The sequence below is a fragment of the Gymnoscopelus braueri genome (assembly GCF_963280865.1).
Source record: "Gymnoscopelus braueri genome assembly, chromosome: 12".
Taxonomy (NCBI): Eukaryota; Metazoa; Chordata; class Actinopteri; order Myctophiformes; family Myctophidae; genus Gymnoscopelus; species Gymnoscopelus braueri.
Window position 1 is genome coordinate 46,490,662 of NC_137614.1, and position 25,000 is coordinate 46,515,661.

General features: G+C 42.5%; 1 protein-coding gene across 1 annotated transcript in view; it reads right to left on the bottom strand.

Moving 5' to 3' along the window:
- Positions 1-4,708: 4,708 nt before the first annotated feature.
- samd10b (sterile alpha motif domain containing 10b) overlaps positions 4,709-25,000 on the bottom strand; it is a gene marked incomplete at its 5' end in the record, with an annotated part of 112,126 nt that continues 91,834 nt past the window's right edge. The window contains 2 exons of the mRNA XM_080444028.1: positions 4,709-4,840; positions 21,215-21,355. Of these exons, the coding sequence (XP_080300154.1) occupies positions 4,818-4,840; positions 21,215-21,355 (164 nt within the window). The 3' untranslated portion in view covers positions 4,709-4,817. The remainder of the gene's footprint in view (positions 4,841-21,214; positions 21,356-25,000) is intronic.

Below are 25,000 nucleotides of genomic sequence, written 5' to 3' on the forward strand. Positions count from 1 at the left end.
ATCTCACATACAGTAAACCGAAAGGCATTTCTATTTACATCAGGGAAGGGTCTCAAAATAAAAAATAAAAAATGTCACGTGTCCCTTTTTAGTCAGTTACTTGATTTTTCCCAAGGTGTCCTTCTCAAAAGATGGATGAAAGGATGGACTGTAGGGGAGCTGTGCACCGTAAAATCCTAGGTGTTCATTTCTCCGTTTGCGGGGTCCAGGTCGGGGACCCCCAGAGGTCCTGGAGGGAGCTCCAGGGGGTCCCCAGCTGATAGTTAGATAGATTGATAGTTACGAACCAAATGGACCCTTGTGAGTCTGTAAAGCAATAAGTGTACCAAGGTAACTAAACGTCCCCCTTATCTGTTTGTGCGTCTGAGGGACCCCCAGGGGCCCCTTGAGGGAGCTCCAGGGGGTCCCCAGCTGATAGTTAAGACAGATAGATTGATCATTGGGAACTAAATGGACCCTTATGAGTCTATAACTCTGAGAGTGCACAAATGTATCCAAATGGATTTGGTTACGTTTGTGCACTCTCAGAGTTAAATTAACACTGAGGATTGCACTGTGTGGAAGTGTGTGTGTGTGTGTGTGTGTGTGTGTGTGTGCGCGTGTGTGCGTGTGTGTGTGGTCGAGCGTTTCTTGACTGTGATGACAGAGGCGTCACACAGCGCTGGACGCTTTGCTGTCCAGCCAGGGCGAGAGATCAAAGGCGATGGCATTCACAGCGACGCTGGAACTCTTTGCGTCTGGTCACGGTCGTCATAGCGATGATGGAGGGAGGCCGGCCCAGGCCATTTTGAAATCACAGTGTGTGTCACAGCCAGAGGGACAGAGAGTCGGCGATGCAGAGCGGAACATCAGAACAGAAGGTTTGTCCTTTCTCTTCACGATTGCGTCTTAAATTATGACATACAGAGTGGATTCACACACAGGGACATAGAGCAGTTGGAAATAAATCGGATTATCGACTGACTAATGCCTTATTTTATGCTGTGTCGTACGTCCGGTGTCACGCGCCGAAAACAGCCAATCTACAAGCCCAGAACGCGTTGCATCTGAGCCCTGTTGCGAGCTTGTAGATCGGCAGTATTCTGTGCTTGACAAGTCTTACGATAAAGTATATAAGTCAGGCTTAACATCGCCACTGTAAAAGGGAAAACGTGGATAATCCGTACACTGCGTACGGTACAGTACGCACACATACGGATGCATTCCAACTGATTCTCAAATCATTTCTCATGGGGTGTGCCGTTGTAGGCTATCACTTAAATCAGTGGTTCTCAAACATTGTCATTTCAAGGACCCCCAAATTGATATGTACATTATTAGGCTGCAGACCCCCCCCCCCCATTTGAAAAGAGAGTTTGTGCCAGGTAGTGGAGGGACCCCCATTAGAGAAGAAGATTTTGTTATATTAGATGTAGGTGGGAAGAGTGAAACCTAAGTCATTCTTATACATTCTCTTAGTAGAGGGTTAACCCATTAAGACCTGGAACGCATCTGTGTCACTTTAGATTTCTTTGGCTATTCAAAAATAGCAGATATACAAGCTCATAGCGCGGCACCGAGTGCCGCGCTATGAGCTTGTAGATCTGCTATTTTTGAAAAATCTTGAAAACATTTTTTTAATTTCTTTCCCCAAAAACTGTTAGGACAAGAATCGCCTCAGGTCTTTTAACCACATGAACTTATTCTGGGGGCGAACATTCTGTGAAAATAGACAATCCACAAGCTCACTGAGATTGTGGATAGCTATATTCTGTGAAGATATTTGGTGTAGAGGGAAAAAAACAGGGTTTAAGTGGTTAACGTCTAGCTGGTGAAATAAAAGAGAAATTAAACCTCTCCTTGTTTTGCCGGGGCACCCCCTGGAACTACCCCCCCAAGGACCGCTCCGGGTCCCCGGACCCCACTTTGAGAACCACTGACTTAGATTATTGCTTTTATCAAACCTACAGACCACAAACCAGACAACATTATACAGATCTGTACGTCTTGTCTTATCGATTCATTCCATTAATAAAAGACTAGTTACAATATGCACAGAGCTACAGTGTCTATTATTCTACAATGTTCATATACAGTATATATATAGTTTGTCGCTGACACACTGCAGTTCATTTCACAGTACAGAGAGAGAGAGAGAGAGAGAGGGGTAAGCGGGATTGACATTCTGCACATGATTATTATTATGAACGGGCTTACAAAAGAGTGAGAAGAACCAGAATTGGGGCGAGGCAATATTATGGACACGATCAAATATCACAATGTTTTTGACCAAATACCTCAACGTTGATATTGTGATGATAAATATCGTATTGGGACGATAATATATATTTTTTTGTTAAATTTTGTCCAACATTTTCAAAAATAAAATCGGCAAACGATGCATTTTGAGCAAGGGCTGAAAGGGCTTAAAGGGATACTTCACCCAATTTAAAAAAAAAATTCTATCGATTTCTCACCCCATGGAGACTTGAATTCATGGATATTGTTTAGTTTTTGTCCAAAAAATATCCATGAATTTAAGTCTCCATGGGGTGAGTAGGCTAATCAATTTTTTTTTTTTTTTTTTCATTTTGGGGGTGAAATATCCCTTTAAGAAGTGATTAAAACCAGGAAAAGACGCCACTTACAGTACGCCATATCATGATATTACGATATCCCAAATCCCAGAGGATATCTGGTCTCACATTGATATATAACATGGATATATTGCCCAGCACTAGACAAGAATGTGCTTCAGGGGTAAAGAGTGCTCTTGTGTTGTACTTTGTCATGTGATATATCAAAACTACACAATGCATTATTCCAAAAATGAAAATCCTGAGAGGAGAATGCACTGTAAGAAGAGGAACCACATGAACCACATGACTGAACCACATTCACTCACACGCAATGAGGGCCCAGCGTCTCGTTCAGAAGTTAAAGGGGATGTACGTGATATGATTGTTATTATTTTGTTAAAGTAAGCGGTAAATAGCTCTATATTCTGATAGTAATCATTGCTATTGAGTGTTTATTCAGTAACAGGGGTCTCCCCCCCCGTCTCTCCAGGTCTTTAATAACCAGATCATATTATATTCTGGTCAGGATACACATACAGGATACAGGATAAAGAAGTTCAATTCAACTTGGAACTGGAACACTGTCAAAGTTAAGCTGATAAATGGGTTACTTTTTCTGTTTATTAAAGAGCTGGAAAGACGGGGAGACCGCTCCAATGATTATCTGTATAAAGAGCTTTAACATTTTAACAAAAAAAAAACACGTTTTTTTATCCCCAAAAAATATCACTTTGCACCAAGTTTCCTTCATCTTGTATTCACTGTCCAACAGATGGCCCTCCATTCATGTACTGTAAACCTTTTTTTCACACCATGAATCAAGCCTTTTATCTACAGTACATGTGTTAAGAATCAATGGGTGCAAAATTATGAGCAATACATATGAAAAAAGGAATGATGCATAATTATAACCTGGCTCTAAAAAAGCAAACAAAAGACCAGGGAGCTAGGGAATCAATGTTTCTGTGATTGCAACCAAATTGAGACAAAAGAAGCTGAAAGATTCGCTATAATTGAGTGTGCTGGTTACGGGCATCAGTCTTCTTTTTTTGTCTTCTTTTTTTGCCAGCAATTATGCAGCCGAACGTGTTCCGATTTCTAACCAATCACAACCTGGTGTCATTCCAAAGATTAGCTTCACAACGCAGTCGCCAGTGGTGTAAAGTACTGCACTTAACTTAGGTACAATATTGAGGTACTCTAACTTTACTGGAGTATTTCCAATTTTCAGTACTTTTACTTTCTACTCCACTACATCTCAGAGGCAAATATTGTACTTTTTACTCCACTACAGTTGTTTGAAAACTTTAGTTACTAGTTACTTTGCAGATATAAATTATTATATTATAAAACATACATTAACCACTTTAGCCCTATTTTATACCTGCTATTTGAAAATAGCCGATCTACAAGCTCACAACGCGTCGCATCGTGACGCGTTGTGAGCTCTGCTATTTTCAAATATTTTAGTACTTTTACTTTTGGTATTTTAAGTACATTTTGTCACCAATACCTTTGTACTTTTACTCAAGAAGATTTTGAATTCCGGACTTTTACTTGTAACAGAGTACTTCTACATTGCAGTATTGATACTTTTACTTAAGTAAAACATTTGAGTACTTTTCCCACCGCTGCACGTCGCAGTGCGACGCGTTGTGAAGCTTGTACATCTGCAATTTTCCTTTTTTTTTTTTTACACGTACAGCAAGCTTGTACATGTTTGAATAGGACAAAACATCAGTCCAAACATCGGTTGTAATCTGTGGATTCTACGAAATGAGGATTGGTATCAGACCCCAAAAATCTGTCATTAGTCAGGCTCTATAGTGCCGGTGATTGGTCCATAGTCACTGGACAGGACTGGGCCGGGACTGGGCCAGGCCGGGCCGGGATAGGGGGGGGTGGGGGGATCTTACATTGTATGTCTATGTTACACAGACCCCCCTCCCTGCTTTGAGAGGGGGAGCTTTGTCTCCGCGTCAGGCAGCGTCTGTAAAAAAACAAGTTGGCCGCGTTGAACTGGGAATCCTCTCCTCCGTGTGTGCAGGTTGGCATGTAGTCTATAGAGAGGCCTGTCCTTTCCCCCCTCTTTCACACGCCGGCGTTCAGTCCATCCCGCGGACATCAGCGGCTCTCCTGGCGTGACTCCTGGAGACGTCGTTGTTGTTGTTGTGACAGGGGAAGAGGAGGAGGAGGAGGAGGAAGAGGAGGGTAGAGAGGGTGGAGGAGGTGGTGCCAAATGGGGGGCCGCCGGAGGAGCTAAGAGAAGTTTCCAAAGGAGGCTGCGGAGGAGGAGGAGGAGGAGGAGAAAGGAGAGCAAGAGAGGGGAATACATGATTAAGATTTGAATAGATAGAAATGCCACAGAGAGGCTGGACTGCAGCGCTGCATTGTATCTCATGCTCTGTGCCCTAAGGTTACCCAGAATCCTCTGTGGGATACTAGAGGTGAATACAAACGATGTCTCTCTGTCTCTCTCACACACACGCACGCACACACACACACACACGCACACACGCACACACACACGCACACGCACGCACACACACACACACACACACACACACACACACACACACACACACACGCGCACACACGTAAACCCGACACAACAAACACCCCTTGTACCTCTTGCCCTTTTTGTTTACCCTGTGCGATAAGACTCTCTCATCTCAACCTTTGAATCTCATGAAGTCTTTCCAAAGTTGTTTGTCCATGACCCCGTCTAACTCCTCAAGTATAGCGCCCGTTTTTACCCAGTCACAACTGAAAATAATGGAATAAATGGAATGGTGGTCTGACCTGCTCTGAGTGTGGTTATGACGAGCAGAGAGAGAGGGTCATGTGAATTATTTATGCTGTCTGTGACTGTGATTCTGACTGGCTCCCATATCCAGGTGATATTGAAATCCCTGGAATCAACACCGGAGATATCAGGCTGAGTTGAACAGGCAATCCCAAAACCATTTCAATTTCGATAAGTTGTTGCTCGAAACGAGAAAACAAACTGAAAGGCAGTTAGAATGTTGCCATCATGCGTCCAGGTGTGTTTAAAGGGATAGTTCACCCAAAAGAAAATATTTTTTTCTATCGATTAGTCACCCTAAGGAGACTTGAATTCATGGATGTGTTTTTTTTTTTTTTTGTCGCATTCCTAAGCCAATAATTTCATGACCAGCGGACGGGTAGGCAGTGCTTCCGGTAGGAGACACAAAGGAGACTCTTTGTGTCTCCTACCGGAACCGCTGCCGGTCATCAAATTATTGGCTTAGGAATGCGACAAAAACAAAAATATATCCATGAATTCAAGTCTCCTTGGGGTGACTAATCGATAGAAAAAAGTCATTTTGGGGGTGAACTATCTCTTTAAGGGACTTTCTTCAACAGGGAGAAACTACAGCAAAACCCTTAAAATATTTTGTAAAACAAACCCCTTATGGGTCTGTAACTCTGAGAGAGTACAAGTGGAGCCAAATGGACCCGTTACCCGTTAGGGTCCACTGTCAGAGTTAAATGAACACTGAGGATTTTTTTTACAGTGTACTGTAGATGTGGGGTCCCACAGATAACAAAATGTATTAAAGGGGAGGTCCGTGGCTTAACGCATATCAAACTGGGGGTCCTTTAAAATAAAAAATGTTGAGAATCACTAGAGTCACTGATGTAGTCCATCTATCTCTCTGTTCCCACCTCTCTCTCTCTTTCTCTCCTTTTCCGTCTGTTGAAACAACAGATGCGACCAGGTGGTTTCCCTGACAACCAGTCATCCGTCTCGACCCGGAATGACACGAGTGTCAGTGGGAAGCCCCCAATAACCACCCCCCCCCACCCACCCCCCATTGACATGACGAAGTCCCTCCACCTGTCTAGACACAGACAGATGTAACATGGCACCGGAGTATAGGAGCCCCAACCGGGAACATAATAGAAGAGGAAAAAAAGGAGAAGGTGGAGGGATGAGATTTAGCTGGAGGGTTGTATAGTACACCGACACGGAGAAAAGGTTCCTTTCTGTGATAGAAAAAAACCTTTTTAACCCATTTAGACCCGGAACGCATCTGTGTCATTTTATGATTTATTTGGGCTATTCAAAAATAGCAGATATACAAGCTCATATTGCGGCAACGAGCTTGTATATCTGCTAGAAAAATCGTGGAAAATGTGTGCAAATCTTTGAATATATATATACAGTATAAAGCGAATGTTTTTTACTCTGATCTGTGCTTCTGGGGGGTCCCTGGAACAACATATTTTGAGATGGGGGTCCGCGGCCAAATGCATGTGATTTCAGGGGCTCCTTGACATGGTAAAGTTGGAGCACCACTGATATAGCAATACTGTTTAGAAAACATTTTTAGATTATGTATTTGGCCACGGACCCCCATCTCAAAATATTTAGTTTGAAGGACCCCCCAGAAGTTAAGATTTGAGTTAAAAATGTTCGCTTTAAAAATATAAAATGTGCACAAATTTTCACGACTTTAAAAAAATAGCGGATCTACAAGCTCGAGCTTCTACGAGCTTGTAGATCTGCTATTTTTGAATAGCCCAAAGAAATCAAAAAAATGACACAGATGCGTTTCCCGGATTGAATGGATTAAATGAGCTCCCAACGGAGCCGCCGGTGGAGACTAGCTTGCCGGCGGTGGAGAGAGAGAGAGAGAGGAGAGAAGAAGAAGAAGACGTGGAGGGAGTGTGAGGAAGAGCGTTGAGGCGTTTATGTAAAAAAAAAAAAAAAAAAAAAAAGAAGAAGTCATGTTCGTCTCTTTTTTTTCTTCTTCCCCGTGTCTCTGTCACGCAGTGAGAGGTTCATTCAAATTGTAATTCATAGCTACAGTCGGTGGCTGGCAGGTGAGCTCCATGGTTCAGAGGAGCTCTGGCACGCGTGGCGTGTGAGCGAGCGGAGGACGCAGAGCGAGCGAGGATGCGCTCTGAAGTGACAAGGTTATAAACCCCTACGACAGGCGCTCACGGGAAAAAAAACAAAGCGCCGCTGACGGCAGTTTATCCCATTAAGACCTGGAGCCGATTCTACAAACGTCTTTTAAATCCCAACAGTGTTCTAAAAAAAACGTATGTTTCTATATCAGTGGTGCGCAAACTTTTTCATGTAAAGGACCACCCAAGATTATATGTATTTGGCCGTTGAAAATGTTCGCTTTAAAGCAATATATATATTCAAAGATTTGCACACATTCTCACGATTTTTTTTAAATAGCAGATCTACAATGTTGTATGTCTGCTATTTTTGAATAACCAAAGTGTACAATAATGCTTTTTTATCTCAAATCAAAAAATTACACAGATGCGTTCCAGGTGTTAATGGGTTATTTGGGACGGGGGGGACGGGGGGGCGGTGGTGATGGCTGCCGCCGACCTCACCCTAGTTCTAGCTAATTACCTCGGAGTCACAGATGGCTACAAACACACCTTTGTGTTACTATACTTGTGAGGACATCAATGCTAACTTGAAAATGGCAGATTTCGGTGCCTGACTACAAGCACGGAACTGTCTGTTCCGGAACTGTCTGTTCCGTGTATGTTAAATAATTTAACGACACTATATAATTTAGTCACTAAAGTAAAATAATTTAGTCTTAACTCTTTGACTGCGGACGACGCGATAACGCGTCAAGTGCTACTTTGTCCAGTTGGCCGTCGACGCGCTCGACGCGCTGGACGCGCGTTCATTGTTTAATCTCTGATTGCGCTATGCTGCTTAATATTCAATGTTATTCTCGAGTTCCACTTACTTCACGGACATCTGCATCCGGTTCCATGACCTGGATTCCGTTTCCGGTTTTTGATTCTTTTCCCCAGTCATTTTCGTCCAAAATAGGTAAATAAACGGGTTTTCACACGGTATAACGGACAAACGGAACGGTTCTCTTCTATAATCTATGGTCTGGGTGACGATCAGTCATCGCCGTCGTATATCACAACGTAATTTTCGCCGATCAAAACAATGGGGGGGACGTCACATCCGTTTTCATGTTTTTCCTTGTCTAATCTATGAAGAAGGGTGAGAGAGACCCAACGACATGATCAGGCTTTCATGTGCTGCGCTCTAGTGGCGGATTTGTGCTGGGTCTTTACATTATGTGTCCTTAAATTATTTTCATGAGAAAAATGCAAAATATAAAAATAAAAAAACACGAAAATTGCTGGCACTGGGGGAGTACTTTATGAAAATACTCTGGCAGTCAAAGAGTTAATTAGTCACTAAAGTGACTAAATTATACCCCCTGCATGGGAGAACACTTACATTAATAACTGTATTCGAGTTGAAAGCATTAAGACCCTCAATGGTTCCTTTTTGAAAGAGGAGGTTATTGTAAAAAGATTTACGGGTTCCGACGTGTTTGTTTACAAGGAGGAGTGGACGGCGTCTGGTGCCTCTTGGACCCGTAAGTGACGTCGGACTACAAAATGACGTCAGACTTAAAAAACCGAACATAGCATTCGGAGATCCTGGAATGGTTGTCTGGCTACACAAGACTAGTAAAAGTACAAGTATGCACACACTCACAGTTTTTGAGGGATTGAGATGTGCATGGCTTGAGGGACAGAGGGTTTACCGTGGAGATAAGACCGTTAAACAACAGGGCAAACCTGCTTTATACTTAAGTTGCACGCTGGCGTTGCATGCCGTAAATAGCAGATATACAAGCTCACAACGCGTGACGCGTTGTGAGCTTGTAGCAGGTCTGCTATTTACGGAGCACGACACCAGCGCACAACTAAAGTATAACCGAGAGCTACTGGAGTCTCCACTCCAGCATGCACCCTGGGTTCAGCCACATGTTACAGGAAGGCCTGCAGGGCTCACATGGAGCCTGAGAGAGCTGCCGGGTGTTGGGCTGGTTGGGGAGTCTCTCTCTGCCATGGGAACACCAACATCTGTCTGACAAGATATGACAGTATATCGTTTTTCTGCTGTATTCAATTCACTATTGGCAGTCTGTCTTTCTTTCTTTCTTTCTTTCCTTCTTTTTTTGATGCAGGAAAACAGAAACACATACACACACATGCCGATAAGGTCTCGTACTATTCATTCTCTGCATCACTTTCTCACTCTCTGCTGTATTCCATTCACTATTGGTAGGCTTTCTTTCTTTCTTTCTTTCTTTCTTTCTTTCTTTCTTTCTTTCTTTCTTTCTTTCTTTCCTTCTTTCTTTGACACAGGCAAACAGAAACACATAGCTACACACACATGCAGATAGATATACTATGCATTCTCTGCATCACTTTCTCACACTCTGATGTATTCCATTCACTATTGGTAGTCTTTCTTTCTTTCTTTCTTTCTTTCTTTCTTTCTTTCTTTCTTTCTTTCTTTCTGTCTTTCTTTCTTTGACACAGGCAAACAGAAACACATAGCTACACACACATGCAGATAGATATACTATGCATTCTCTGCATCACTTTCTCACACTCTGATGTATTCAATTCACTATTGGTAGTCTTTCTTTCTTTCTTTCTTTCTTTCTTTCTTTCTTTCTTTCTTTCTTTCTTTCTTTGACACAGGCAAACAGAAACACATAGCTACACACACATGCAGATAGATATACTATACATTCTCTGCATCACGCACACACGCACGCACGCACGCACGCACGACGCACGCACACACACACACACACACACACACACACACACACACACACACACACACACACACACACACACACACACACACACACACACACACACACACACACACACACACACACACACACACACACACACACACACACACACACACACACACTCCTCTTTTGCCTGCATGTTGATTGGCCCAGGGGAGTCACTTTTTTTTCACCCCCTCCTCTTTTCCCACAATAATTTGCAATGGCAGTAATGGGATTCCATGTTGAGTGTGCACGGTCATTACGGTGCTGTGAGCAAAGCGAGCGCATAGCGCCCCGGGCAGATTAATGTCATGCACACAGCTATAGCTATGTAGTGACGACTGGAAGACTGATATCAGACCTTTAGCCTTCTCCTCACTCCTCCACCTTCCATCACTATAACCCTTCTCTACATCAGTGTTGCCAGATCTTGTGAGAGAAATAAGCAACCAGGTCTAGGAAAACAAGCCCAAAAGAAAACGACTATTATTATAGGCCACATGAGCACTTTAAACCTGTGTACTGTATACATCGGCTATTTGAAAATAGCCGATCTACAAGCTCACAACGCGTCGCGATGCGGCGCGTTGTGAGCTTCTAGATCGGCTATTTTCAAAACAAAAGTGAAATAAAATGTGGAATATTTGAAACAACAACACAAATCTGGTACGGGGCTCCCCTGGCACAAAACATGTTCAGATGGGGGTTGGGAGGGACAAATAGTAAGTAATTTGGGGGTCCATGACATGAAAAAAGTATGAGAACCACTGATTTAAAGGCATACTAGGTAACGTTTTCAACAAAACTAAAGTTAAATTGTATATCTTTTGTGAGTGGCAAAAGTTTCACAACACCCACTCCATGAATTTCACCCCCGGAAGCCTTTTATTTATATATTTTCTATTGAACGTGGACTGGGGGGACTTTCCCGGGAAAATGACGTTCCTGGCCAACGTCATGACGTCGTGGCCGTCGTGGCCGACTACCGCAACGGTTTCCTGTTTGGCCAGGAACTAACGCGCTAATAACAAAAAGGAACCTCACGCTGATTTTGAGAGAATGTAGGATTGGAAGATCGAAAAAGAACAGAAAAAGAAAGCACAGCTCATGGTAACTAATGCTCCACTGGCTAAGAGAAACGATCCGTAGATAGTATAAAACAATTAAAAGATCGCTTTTTGAAACGCTTCCGGCTTCCGGTGAAAACGAATGGAATTCTGGGTAATCGAGGACTACGGAAATTGTATGCAGTGACGGTAGTGACCAGCAGAGGTTGCTAAAAATCGTTATTTGTGATTCTGCATTGTACAACTTTAAATAATAATTAAAACATTCGGAATCAAGCCCAAATAAGCAACTACACTTTAGAAACAAAAAAACGCAACCCGCAACAATTTACCAATATTTACAAGCGACTTTACAGGAAAAAAACAAGCCCAAAAGTCGCTTATAATAAGCAGACATGGCAACACTGCTCTCCATTTGAGCCATCGATACAGTATCTGCCTCGTCTAATAGATCTCTCCATCGCTCTATGTCTCCGGCCAGCGAGGAGAGGCTTAAAGAAATCACCGGAGGGCGAATTCTTGTGGAGCCGCCGATGGAGGTAATGAGTGAAGCTTTGTAGAGTATAGTGTTAAATCCAGACAGAGCACACACACACACGCACGCACGCACGCACGCACGCACGCACGCACGCACGCACGCACGCACGCACGCACGCACGCACGCACGCACGCACGCACGCACCAGTGGTGGAAAAAGTACTCAAAGGTTTTACTGATACTTAGTGTCAGTACTGCAATGTAGAAATACTCTGATACAAGTGAAAGTCTAGAATTCAAAATGTACTTGAGTGAAAGTACAAAAATATTGGCATCAAAATGTACTTTAAGTACCAAAAGTAGAAAGTAGGCTACTCATTCAAAACGTATACAAATCTTTTGAAAATAGCAGATCTACAAGCTCACAATGCGTCGCATCGCGTCAAATTGTGAGCTTGTAGATTGGCACGCACGCACGCACGCACGCACGCACGCACGCACGCACGCACGCACGCACGCACGCACGCACGCACGCACGCACGCACGCACGCACGCACGCACGCACGCACACAGGCGCACGCACACACACACACGCGCAAGAGAGAGAGAGAATCGAGCCGCTCTCTGCTTCTTTTTAAAGGTATATAGCGAGATCAATATTTAATTCTTGGTAAATCTAGTGGAGATGAATCTGATGGGACAGCGGGCCTCGCCATCAAACTTTCACAGTCACAGTCTTAACTGAATTATAAATGAGTAGAAAATGGTAGAAACGTGTGTGTGTGTGTGTGTGTGTGTGTGTGTGTGTGTGTGTGTTTGAAGAATGCACAGGCGAGTGATTTTCAGTGGTGGACAGTAACAAAGTACATTTACTTGAGTACTGTACGCACTGAAGTGCTTTTTTGTTTGTTTTTCATTATCTGTACTTTACTTGAGTATTTGTATTTTTGGATACTTTGGACTTTCACTCCACTCCACGCATGTCAAAGACAGATATTGTACTTTTTTTTTACTCCACTACATTTCTAGGAAGGGAAAAGGTACATTATGAATTAACCATATTTCAAATATAGTGAAAATAGATCTGATATTTTCACTGTTATTTATATTTGTTGTACTTTTGAATCCTTGAAATCCTCTTGAATGAATCCTATTCTTAAAAGTACAAATTTGACAGAGCAACTTTCACTTGTAGTTGAGTAAATATTTGACCAGGAGTATCTATACTTTGACTCTAGTACTGGGCTTGTCCACCACTGGTGGACAATATATTATATTATATACAATATTTGCTGGTGACAAATATTGTATTTTTTTTTTACATTTCTAGGAAGGGAAAAAGAACATAGCCGTATTTCTGTTACTATAACTTTTCAAGATTCAAATAAAATAATTGTTAAGTATCAGATCTACAAGCTCAAAACGCGTCCCTTCGAGCTTGCAGATCTACTACTTTTTAGGCTTTTGTGTGACGCTGTAGTATGATGCCCAAGTAGAGCATTCAGTTACACAAGAGGAGATAAGAGGTTTCTGCCCGACAGCAACGATACAGAGAAAATAGCCGATGTATACAATCAAGAATAGATAGATACTAGTGAGAATAAATTCTGTATACGATGACGCGTAGACTAGAGAGTCTTGGTATACTGAGGTGTGACCGCAGTGTAATCTAATCCAAGCTCCTCTCCTCTCCTCTCCTCTCCTCTCCTCTCCTCTCCTCTCCTCTCCTCTCCTCTCCTCTCCTCTCCTCTCCTCTCCTCTCCTCTCCTCTCCTCTCCTCTCTTCTCTTCTCTTCTCTTCTCTTCTCTTCTCTTGTCTTGTCTTGTCTTGTCTTTTCTCCTCTCCTCTCCTCTCCTCTCCTCTCCTCTTCCTGCCTGAAGCTCATCTCACCTTTACCCCTCTGGCTCTTATTATCTCACCTTCACCGCCAACGCAATCTCATCCTCTTCCTCTTCCCACCGTCTAGAGACTGAGACTAATCACTCACTCACTCACTCCACACTGTGTGTGTGTGTGTGTGTGTGTGTGTGTGTGTGTGTGTGTGTGTGTGTGTGTGTGTGTGTGTGTGTGTGTGTGTGTGTGCGTGCGTGCGTGTGCGTGTGCGTGTGCGTGTGCGTGTGCGTGTGCGTGTGTGTGTGTGTGTGTGTGTGCGTGCGTGTGCGTGTGTGGCGAGGTGACACGACCATGACCCCTTCCAAAACATCCATCTCTCACTTCCACACAGCACAATCCCCCTAAGTGTCAATAATACTTAACTTTAACTTCAGGATGTTATATAGTGCAACTTATACTTTTTCTCAACTTTTTCAACTGCAAAATTCCCAAGTGGGATTTATTAACCACGTTTTCAAGCTATACCGATCTATATGCTACCGATCTTCACAACTTGAACTTGTAAAGGCTATTTTTGAAACATTTTGAAAATATATGAAATCTTTTGGCTATAATGACGTGCCCAAAATAGGGAAGCCGGGTTGAAAGGGACTAACTTTAAAACTGCAATCTATAAACTACAGTAGTTTGTGTGTGAATAAAATGTTATTTTGACCAGTCTGTGTGGTAGCGTATCATTATCAAATGCAGCTTTGAAGGTAGAGTAAGTGACATTTCTTGATTAAAACAAAACATTTTTTTTTGTTAAAAGGTTAAAGCACTATATTCTGATAGTAATAATTGCTATGATAGTGTTTGTCCGGTAACAGGGCTTTGCCTGTCTCTCCAGCTCTTTAATAATCAGAAAATAAATTTTCAGGTGGGTGAGAAAATTCCAACCAATCAGGAGAGAGTACCCATTTATCAGCTTAATTTCCGGTTCCAAATTTGTCTGCTCATTTCTTTGTGTCATCACTTCCAACTTCACTCGTTTAATCTGTATCCTGTCCGAGTTCTCTATCCTGATTGGATACAATTGGTATCCCGACCTGAAAATGCATCTTCTGTTTAGTGTTTAATAGAGAGCTGGAGCGACATGGAGACTCCTGTTACTGTACGAACACTCTACAGCAATGAGTACTATCAGAAAATAGAGCTATTTAACACTATTTTAACCAAAGAAAATCACTTACCCTACCTTAAAAGGGATAGTTCGCCCCCAAAATAACTTTTTTTTAATCGATTAGTCACCCCATGGAGACTTGAAATCACAGATATATATATTTTTTTTGTCACATTCCTAAGCCAATAATTTGATGACCGGCAGCGGTTCCAGTAGGAGACACAAAGAGTCTCCTTTGTGTCTCCTACCGGAACCGCTGCCTACCGGTCAGCTGGTCATCAAATTATCAATCTGGGAACCCATCGCCAAATAAAAAGGAAAAACAGCGCCCTCTGCTGTTTTTTTACTCTTTCACTTGTCTCTGGGCCGAGCTGAATGGAGCACCTGTGCGCAAGGAAACCAGGGTTTTGGTCTGCCCTCAGCGCTCCACTTCCGGTGGTGCACTTATGTTTTCATTCCCACTAACAATATTTCTACACGGAACACTAACACCACTTATAAGCCCACTTGTTTCTATGATGAAAGAGCAAGTTAAAATGTGAATATCTTTCCGTGGTTTTGTCTGCTCCAAGGATGCTATTGTTAAATGAGTTTCGGTTTGTTTTCAGTGGGAGCGAGAGCACAGACAGTAAATCCCGGCCACTACATTTGATTGGGTAAAGCGCGGCCTGCTTCCTGATCTGAAGGCACGCCCACTTGTAAGCTAACGCGCACACGTTCTGAACAGGGCTCTTGACAGATTCAGTAGCGTAGCTCTGAATCTGTTCATTTTTTTTTTAAGTACATTTTTTATCCCGCGATTTTTGTAACCCATATTTTTTCACCCGGTGCCAATTTCCTAAGTGATCCTGGGCGCTACACCAGCCCTACACCAGCACTACACCAGTCCCCCACAGTAGGGAGGCCAGGGCCGAGCTCATGCTTCCTTCAGGCATGAGAGCCAACTGACCTTCTTGTCACCTGACAGGGGGGAGTTTCCCTGGTTGGACGTAGCGCGTGGAAGGAACACGTTATTCCAACCAGTTCCCTTCCCCTCCATCAGGCGCCCCGGCTGTCATGGGGGAGGCGGTATAGCGACCAGGATTACTACATGTTTTTGTGAGGGTATTAACTACCCTAGGAGACACGGGGAGAACATGCAAACTCCACACAGAGTAGGCCCTTTCGCCAACCCCACCTAGGGTATGGGCGCTGATGACGCGGAGGAGAAGACACGCCCCCAGCGCCCACAGCGTCCCCGGCGGGAATCGAACCCAGGACCTTCGAGCTGTGAGGCGACAGCGCTACCGACTGCGCCACCGTGCCTCCTGCTCTGAATCTGTTCTTGAGAGATTATCAAATTATTGGCTTAGGAATACGACAGAAACAAAACAATATCCATGAATTCAAGTCTCCATGGGGTGACTAACCGATTAGAAAGATATTTTTTTTTGGGTGAACTATGCCTTTAACTTCACGATTTTACCATACAACCCTTTATCTACTTTTTTTTCTCCGATGACAAGACAACAATAATGTCATTCTCTCCCCTGGATGTTTCTCTAGTGTCTCTGTCTCTCTCTCTCTCTGTGTCTCTTTTGACACTGTGGCACCGTTATCATCTCAGCACACCCTCCACCCCTGAACCTCCGGGGTATTATGAGGCCCACCCAATTAGCTGGCCCTTATAGCTCACTGTCAAGGCCTGTTGAACTGCTAAATTACATTTGCCCTACTCTATTATTAGAAGTGTCCAACACAGCACTTTAATGCATTCAGACCGGGAAAGCATCAGTGTCATTTGTTTTTTAAAGATTTATTTTGGCTATTAATTTTTTTTGCAGATATACAAGCTCATAGAGCGGCACCGAGTGCCGCGCTATGAGCTTGTAGATCTACAATTTTCTAGATCTTTGAATACATATATATTTTAAAGCGAACATTTGTAACTCAAATCTTTGCTTCTGGGGGATTCTACAAAATATCTTCTACATTTTGGGGGAAAAAAACGTATGTTATAATATAGTGGTTCTCAAACGTTTTTCATGTCAAGGACCACACAAAATGATATGTATTTGGCCGCGGACCCCCATCTCAAATTGTGTTGTTCCAGGGACCCCCAGAAGCAAAGATTTGAGTTACGAAAATGTTCAGGATTTTGTCCGGATTCTTTTGTGGCTATGAGCAGATATACAAGCTCATAGCCGCACTATGAGCTTGTATATCTGCTATTTTTGAATAGCCAAATAACTTCTTAAAAATGACACAGATGCTTTCCCGGTCTTAATGTGTTAATTCCGCTCCATCTTTTTATTTTTTTCACTTCTCTCTCCCCAATTTAGCCACTGCCAATTGTCCTCCACGCTTGTGAAGTCCATGTCACTGCCGTGCCAACCCCCTCTGTAACTGTTTGGGGTTGTGGAGGGTGTGTACTGTATGTGTGTGTGTGTGTGTGTGTGTGTGTGTGTGTGTGTGTGTGTGTGTGTGTGTGTGTGTGTGTGTGTGTGTGTGTGTGTGTGTGTGTGTGTGCGCGTGTGTGCGTGTGCGTGTGTGGCCAACGGGGACTCGCACAAAAATCATGGTGTTTCACCCAGATACTGTATAGCCGTGGTTTTATAGCACAATGGTTCTCAAAGTGGAGTCCGGGGGGACCCCCCAGGGGGTCCTTGAGTGGGTTCCATGGGGTCCCCCGCAGTTAAATGATTGGTGGTTAGGAACCAAATGAACCCTTACATGTAACTGTAACTACGGGTCCATTTGGTTCCATTTGTACACGCCATGAGTTATGGGGGTCCGTGCCTTTAATGCCTTGGTTCTCAAAGTGGGGTCCGGGGACCCCCAGGGGTCCTTGGAGGGGTAGGGGTCCCCAGCAAAATTAGTAAATATAGTGTTACAATAATTTGAACCACTTTAACCATACTTTATAGTTTGGCTATTCAAAAATAGCAGATATACAAGCTCATAGTGCGGCACCGAGTGCCGCGCTATGAGCTTGTAGATCTGCTATTTTTGATTAATCGTGAATCGTGAATCGTTTTGCAAATCTTTGAATTTATAAATATATTTTAAAGCGAAATTCAAATAAATCTAATCTTTGCTTCTGGGGGTCCCTGGAACAAAATATTTTGAGATGGGGCTCCGCGGCCAAATACATATAATTATGGGGGTCCTTGACATGAAAAAGTTTGAGAACCACTGCTTTAATGTATAATCATTTCTTTCTTTTTTTCTTTCTTTTTTCTTTATTGCTTTCTTTCTCTCTGTCTCTTAATGGACAGGGGTTATGGAGTCTGCAGAGCGACGTATAGTACATGACGGGACAGACAGAGAGACAGTACGTCGCACGTTTTTTTGGGTCAGGACTCCAGAGGAGCTTTTGTGGAAAGATTCCAGCGAGCGCTAAGCGAAATAATTTCCGGTTTCTCCAGTTTTTGTCCCCAAATGACTGCAAAATGTCAAATTGTTTTTGTCTGACTGAGTATATAGACTCTGGCCTTGGAAGTTCCTGACCTCCAGCGCAGAGCACCTTCATCACAGGATACGCTTGATCAGTATACTGTGATGTGGAAAAGAAAGCAAGTGGCCTACTTGATAAGAACAATGTGGACCCCCTCAGGGGCCAGACTTAAAAAAGCACTGTTGCTACACAGCAGTGTACACAATACAATCTCACAAAGCGCTGACACTCTTTCGCACCTCAATGCAGGGGTTGACACTAAGGTCTCGGAGGCACTTGCCGCTCATGTTCTACTTGCCCAAAAGGTCATGCACCACTTGCAAAATTTTAATCACCGTTCAATTTAACACTATTGTTTTACTTTCTGCTTGCTCATTCTGGGGCTGTGCGATAAAAAAAATTCATACCTCAATATTTATACCAAATACGGCCTATCTACAGTGGTGGAAAAAGTACTCAAATGTTTTACTTAAAGTAATACAATGCAGGTCCACAAATAACGACAGCGTGAGATTCCTTTTTGTTATAAGCGCGGTAGTTCCTGGCCAAACAGGAAACCGGTGCGGTAGTTCCTGGCCAAACAGGAAACCGGTGCATTTTCCGTTTCCGTTTTCCGGCTGGATGACGTCATTTTCGCGGGAATGACTAACCTAGCCACCGTTTCAATAGAAAAATATAATAGAAAAGGCTTTCGGAGGTGAAATTCATGGAGTGGGTGTTGTGAAACATTTGCCACTCACAAAAGATATACAATTTAACTTTAGTTTTGTTGAAAAAGTTACCTATATTACTTTAAGTAAAAGTATCAATTCTGAAATAAAGAAATATATGTAGATATCTTTGATTTACTCTCTATCTCCTTGCTCTCCCTGCCCCCCCCCCTCTTCTTTTTCTTTTTCTCTTCCTAAAAACAACAAAACATTATTGCACTTGCACAAAAACTAATTTCCCTCACTTCTTTCAGCTGTAAACCTGTGATGTGACAATAGAGTTGACTCTGAAAATCCTCATTACTAATGTTTCCTCTTGTCAACGCGTCGCGGCGCTAAGGTGAAAGTGCAATATATCAGCTATACCTACTTTCTTAAACAGATGAGACAAGTAACCTTGCAGGCTTATGCAAAGGTTAAAATGTAATCTAGATAGCATGTTATGTAGACAGATGCCCGGTTCATTTGTTGACCTGGCATCCTATAGTTTGTATAGTTTCAATGTACAGATTTTTTTTTTTTTTAATATATATATTCTACTGTTTAGACTGATGCTAGGTTCTTGGTTTACCTATGACCTTAGATTACTATGTCTATGCATTTGATGTATTACCTCGTATTTACCTTGCTTACTTAATCTCTGGATTAAGAGCGTCTGCTAGATGCCTAAATTGTAAATTGTAACTCAGGACATTACAGTGTAGGAAAAAGACGGGGGGTGGGGGGGGTTGCATCCAGCTGTTCACAGAAACGGCAGCCATGCCAACAGCTGAATCCAGGTCATCGGCCGATTGACTGAGCGTGCTTACTGAATAATGGGAGTGTTTACTGTATAGATTGCATTACCGTTTCTGTCACAGCAGGTGCGCCCGGCTCTGACTAAACCAACACAAACAGACAGTTTGTACTGCCTGCCTTGTTTCTCACTCACTGAACTCAGTCAGTCGATCACTCACTCACTCACTCACACACATTTTTATAACTCTACTTGCAGTGGTGTAAAGTAACTAAGTTTACTCATTTACTCAAGTACTGCACTTCGGTACAATTTTAGGTACTTTTACTTTACTGGAGTATTTCAAATTTCTGGTACTTTTACTTCTATTCGACTACATCTCAGAGGCAAATATTGTACTTTTACTCCACTACAATTTTTTTTTTTTTACTTTAGCAACTAGTTACTTCATAGAGTTTGATTATTATTACAAAACATACATTAACCATTTCAGCCCTAGCCTATATACATTTTGGCCATTTGAAAATAGCCGATCTGCAAGCTCACAATGCGTCGCGATGCGACGCATTGTGAGCTTGTAGATCTGCTATTTCCGAAGAATTTCTATACATTTGAAAACTTGAAATGGGACATTCTGCCTATTGAGTACTTTTACCTTTAGTACTTTATGTACATTATGATGCCAATCCTTTAGTACTTTTACTCAAGTACATTTTGAATTCCGGACTTTCACTTCTAACAGAGTATTTCTATATTGCAGTATTGATACTTTAACTTAAAGTAATACTAGGTAACGTTTTCAACAAAACTAAAGTTAAATTGTATATCTTTTGCGAGTGGCAAAAGTTTCACAACACCCACTCCGTGAATTTCACCCCCGGAAGCCTTTTATTTATATATTTTCTATTGAAAGTGGACTGGGGGGACTTTCCCGGGGAAATGACGTTCCTGGCCAACGTCATGACGTCGTGGCCGACGTCCCCAGGAACTACCGCAACGGTTTCCTGTTTGGCCAGGAACTACCGCGCTATAACAAAAAGGAACCTCACGCTGATGTTAAGATAATGTAGGATTGGAAGATCGAAAAAGAACAGAAAAAGAAAGCACAGCTCATGGTAACTAATGCTCCACTGGCTAAGAGAAACGATCCGTAGATAGTATAAAACAATTAAAAGATCGCTTTTTGAAACGCTTCCGGCTTCCGGTGAAAACGAATGGAATTCTGGGTAATCGAGGATTACGGAAATTGTATGCAGTGACGGTAGTGACCAGCAGAGGTTGCTAAAAATCGTTATTTGGGATTCTGCATTGTATAACTTTAAGTAAGAAATGTGAGTACTTTTTCCACCACTGCCTTTACCCTATGCTGACCCTAACCCTAACGCTAACCCCTGACCCCACTATAACTAGTATGGGCCCCACCCAGAGAGGTATTACCTCATTCTGCCTCTGCGCACACACGTACGCACACACACACACGCACACACACACACACACACACACACGCACACACACACACACACACACACACACACACACACGCACACGCACACACACACACACACACACACACACACACACACACACACACACACACTGCTTACTTCTGCTGAGGAGCTGCAGGTTGCGGACCTCCTCTCGGACCTGCAGCTGGAGGACCTGCTGAAGGACCTCCTGCCTCAGGGTCTCCTGGACGATGCCCATCCTCTCCAGCTTCTCCCCGTTCAGACGCAGCAACGCACGCCCTGGGAGAGAGAGAGAGAGAGAGAGAGAGAGAGAGAGAGAGAGAGAGAGAGAGAGAGAGAGAGCACAGAGAGAGAGCGAGAGAGAGAGAGAGAGAGAGAGAGAGAGAGAGAGAGAGAGAGAGAGAGAGAGAGAGAGAGACAGCAGAGATAAAGGTTGGATGTCATGTCCTTTTGTACATCAACACTAGAGGATGACCGATGCCAGATCTCTTTATCAAGGATCAAGGAGTCCTGTATAGATCACAGATTTTGACCCATATAATTTGTCAAATCAATTTTAAACAATTAAGGTCACTACACACCGGCGAATATGCAAATATATACGAAAAATTCGGACTCGTTCCGAATAATTAAAATACGCTTTTTTGCTTCGCTTTTTCGCTCCATGGAAGCTTGCATTGACTTTATAAGGTTTTAAAAAAAAACGTATTATTCGCATGAAAAAAATCGCCCCGGTGTGTAAGGAGCTTTACACTTGATAAAAAGTTCCTATTTGAGAACATTTAACGTATCAGCAAACAAATAAATACAAATTAGCTGACCGATATATCGGCCAGAATGACCGGCTCTAAATGAGAGACAACTATACAGAAGAGGTTTCATGTGGCAGACGGTCACTTTTAAAGCGATCAGGGGATCGATCATACTGGATATAAACATTATATGATTTTTCCAAAGGTTAGTGAAAACACTCGCTGGCAGTGGCTTGACAAATTATGTTTCATTTCTGGCAGTCAAAGAGTTAAAGGTGATTCTCGCCTTCTCCATCGCCCTGGAGCAGAACAAGACGTTGTATTTATTATACATGCTGCGGACGGTGCAAGGGACCTCTGGGGGGTTGAGTCACTTTGCGAGAGTTTCTATCTGCGTCAAGTTATGTCCCTTTGCTGTTAACACAGGGTCTGGTCTGGTCTAGAGAGCATACGATGGGTGAGAGGAGATCAATAATAGATAAAGAGCAAGAACCATGTCGTGTATTTGAGGCAGTAAACTCCGTGTTACCAGGCCTAGCTGCTTAGAAGAAAGTGTAGAAGACATCCAGATCCATGTTCAGAATCATTCAGTGGTTTATTCAGTATTCAGCGATAAGTACAAACAGCATAGAAAAGCTTCCAGGAGCCCTCTCCCTCAGCCCTTCGGCTTCAGGAGTCGGACCACACCGAGTTACATTTTCATTCACCTTTTAAACACTGTAGCTTCACATTTGGGTGGGGGTCACCCTGAAAGGTGACCAGATCAACTCCTTTCACGTCCTTTGATTTGAACATCTGCCGACCTAATCTGCAACTGTATGCCAGTCAGGCAGGATGGGAATGGAGACAAAGGCCAGACCTGTTGTCTCTCAGGTTAACAAAGGCAGTGGTGGAAAGTAACTAAGTACATTTACTTAAGTACTGTACTTAAGTACAATTTTGAGGTATTTGTACTTTACTTGAGCATTTCCAATTTCCAATACTTTTACTTCTGCTCCACTACATCTCAGAGGCAAATATTGTACTTTTAATCCACTACAATTAATTGAAAACTTTAGTTACTAGTTACTTTTCAGATATAAATTATGATATTATGAAACATACATTAACCACTTTAGCCCTATTTTATACCTAGGCTATTTTCTAACATTTTAGTACTTTTACTTTTGGTACTTTAAGTACATTTTAATACCAATACTTTTGTACTTTTACCCAAGTAAATTTTGAATTCCGGACTTTTACTTGTAACAGAGTATTTTACTTAAGTAAGAAATGTGAGTACTTTTTCCACCACTGAACAAAGGCAATGTAAATCGTACTTCACACCTAGCCAGAGGTCCCTGATTTTCCATGCAGACACTAGGCTGCGTCACAACAACACACACATGATTCTTCTTACTTTAGTATCATTTCTATCTGGTTTTGACTTGCATACTGTTCATAAAATATAAGCAAATAAGGGCTAATATACGGCAACCACTTGACAGGAATAACTATTCCGACAACTGAGTATTTAAAGACATGAAACCTTTGACAATGAAAAGTTTGAATCCTTTTGACTAATTGGACCATGCAAGCAGTACATGTATGCAATGCATGGCCAAAGAAATGAAGACACAGAGTCTAATACTAATGGCATGGCTTCCCTTTGCAACTGAAAACACAAAGACATTTTGCTAAATGATCTGGGTTGACTGGCTTGAATGCCCCTACACAATATAGCCTATAAAGTGTCAATAGAAATAATTTCTTCAGTCTTACTGTATTGGGAGATTTGCATTCATTCATCCTTTTACAATTCAAATAAAAAAAAGCAGATCTAAAAGCAGATCTACAAGCTCGTCGCTCCCCCCCCCCCCCACCCCAAAAAAAATATGTTAATGGTTTTGAGAAAAAAAATATTTAACTCGACTCCAATTAATAGTAATTGAAATGTACTATTTGAGTACTATACCTACTTGCATTCCTCCATCCGTACTCAAATATTTTATGTTTATAATGTAACAGTGAAATAGTCAACCTTGAGTCCATATTTATAACATAATGCAATGTGTTTTATCAGTGACCTATGGAGTGGTTCATATAAGACAAGATAAGATACTGTCTACATTTATAGGCTCATTTAAAAGTTGATACGGCATTGACGTGGATTGTTTCATGCAAGTCATCTTTTTATTGTAAGGCCAGAGTACACCAGAGTGATACAGTACAGTAAAAGAAAACTGAATATTATTGTGAAGACAAGTACCTTATTGTAGAAAGGTAGGCTACTGTCTACCAAATTCATGCAGTTTTAACATAATTCAGCACCATGTGTTTCAATTGTACAATGTGTGGCCCTTCACTCACTTTATCGAAGTCAGTATGTATGGCCCCCTGGAAATAAATCTTGCCCACCCCTGCTTTAGTGTCATGCTGTAGTATGATCAAGTAGGGCGTTAATTTACGGGGAAAAAAAATACACAGCAAGTAAGAATGTGGAGAGGATAAGAGGTATGCAGGTTGTCGATCTGCTATTTTGCGCTAATTTTATTTTATCGATTATACGTATATTATTTTCCATAATCGATTAAATCCATACGTTTGCTTAACTGTTGCACCCCTATTCACACACACAGACGGCGGCAAACCCCCATCTGGAAAGGTGTTGTACCCGGGACCTCCAGAAGCAAAGATTTGAGTTAAAAATGTTCACTTAAAAAAATAAATATATATATATAGAGGCAGTTTAAAGACGAATCCACAGACGCGCTGCCTGTAGCTGCCTGTAGGCGGCCATTGCTGCGGTGTCGCGTCCGCGGAGCGTTGACACCGCAGCAATGGCTGCGCGCAGGGCAGCGCTCCGTGGATTCGTGTATAGAGGCAGTGGCTCAGGGGTAGAGTGGCCGGGTAGAGTGAACTGGAAACCGCAAGGTTCCCAGTTCGATCCCGGGCTGGGGCGCTCCCCCAGAGTTAGTGTCCAAGTGTCCTTGAGCAAGACGCTGAACCCCTAATAGCTCCCGATGAGCAGGTTGGTGCCTTGCATGGTTTCCTCCGCCATGGGTGTGTGAATGGGTGAATGGCACAATCAATGTAAAGCGCTTTGGATAAAAGCGCTATATAAATGCACCATTTATATATATATATATTCAAAGATTTGAACAAATGTTCAAGATTTTTCCAAAATAGCAGA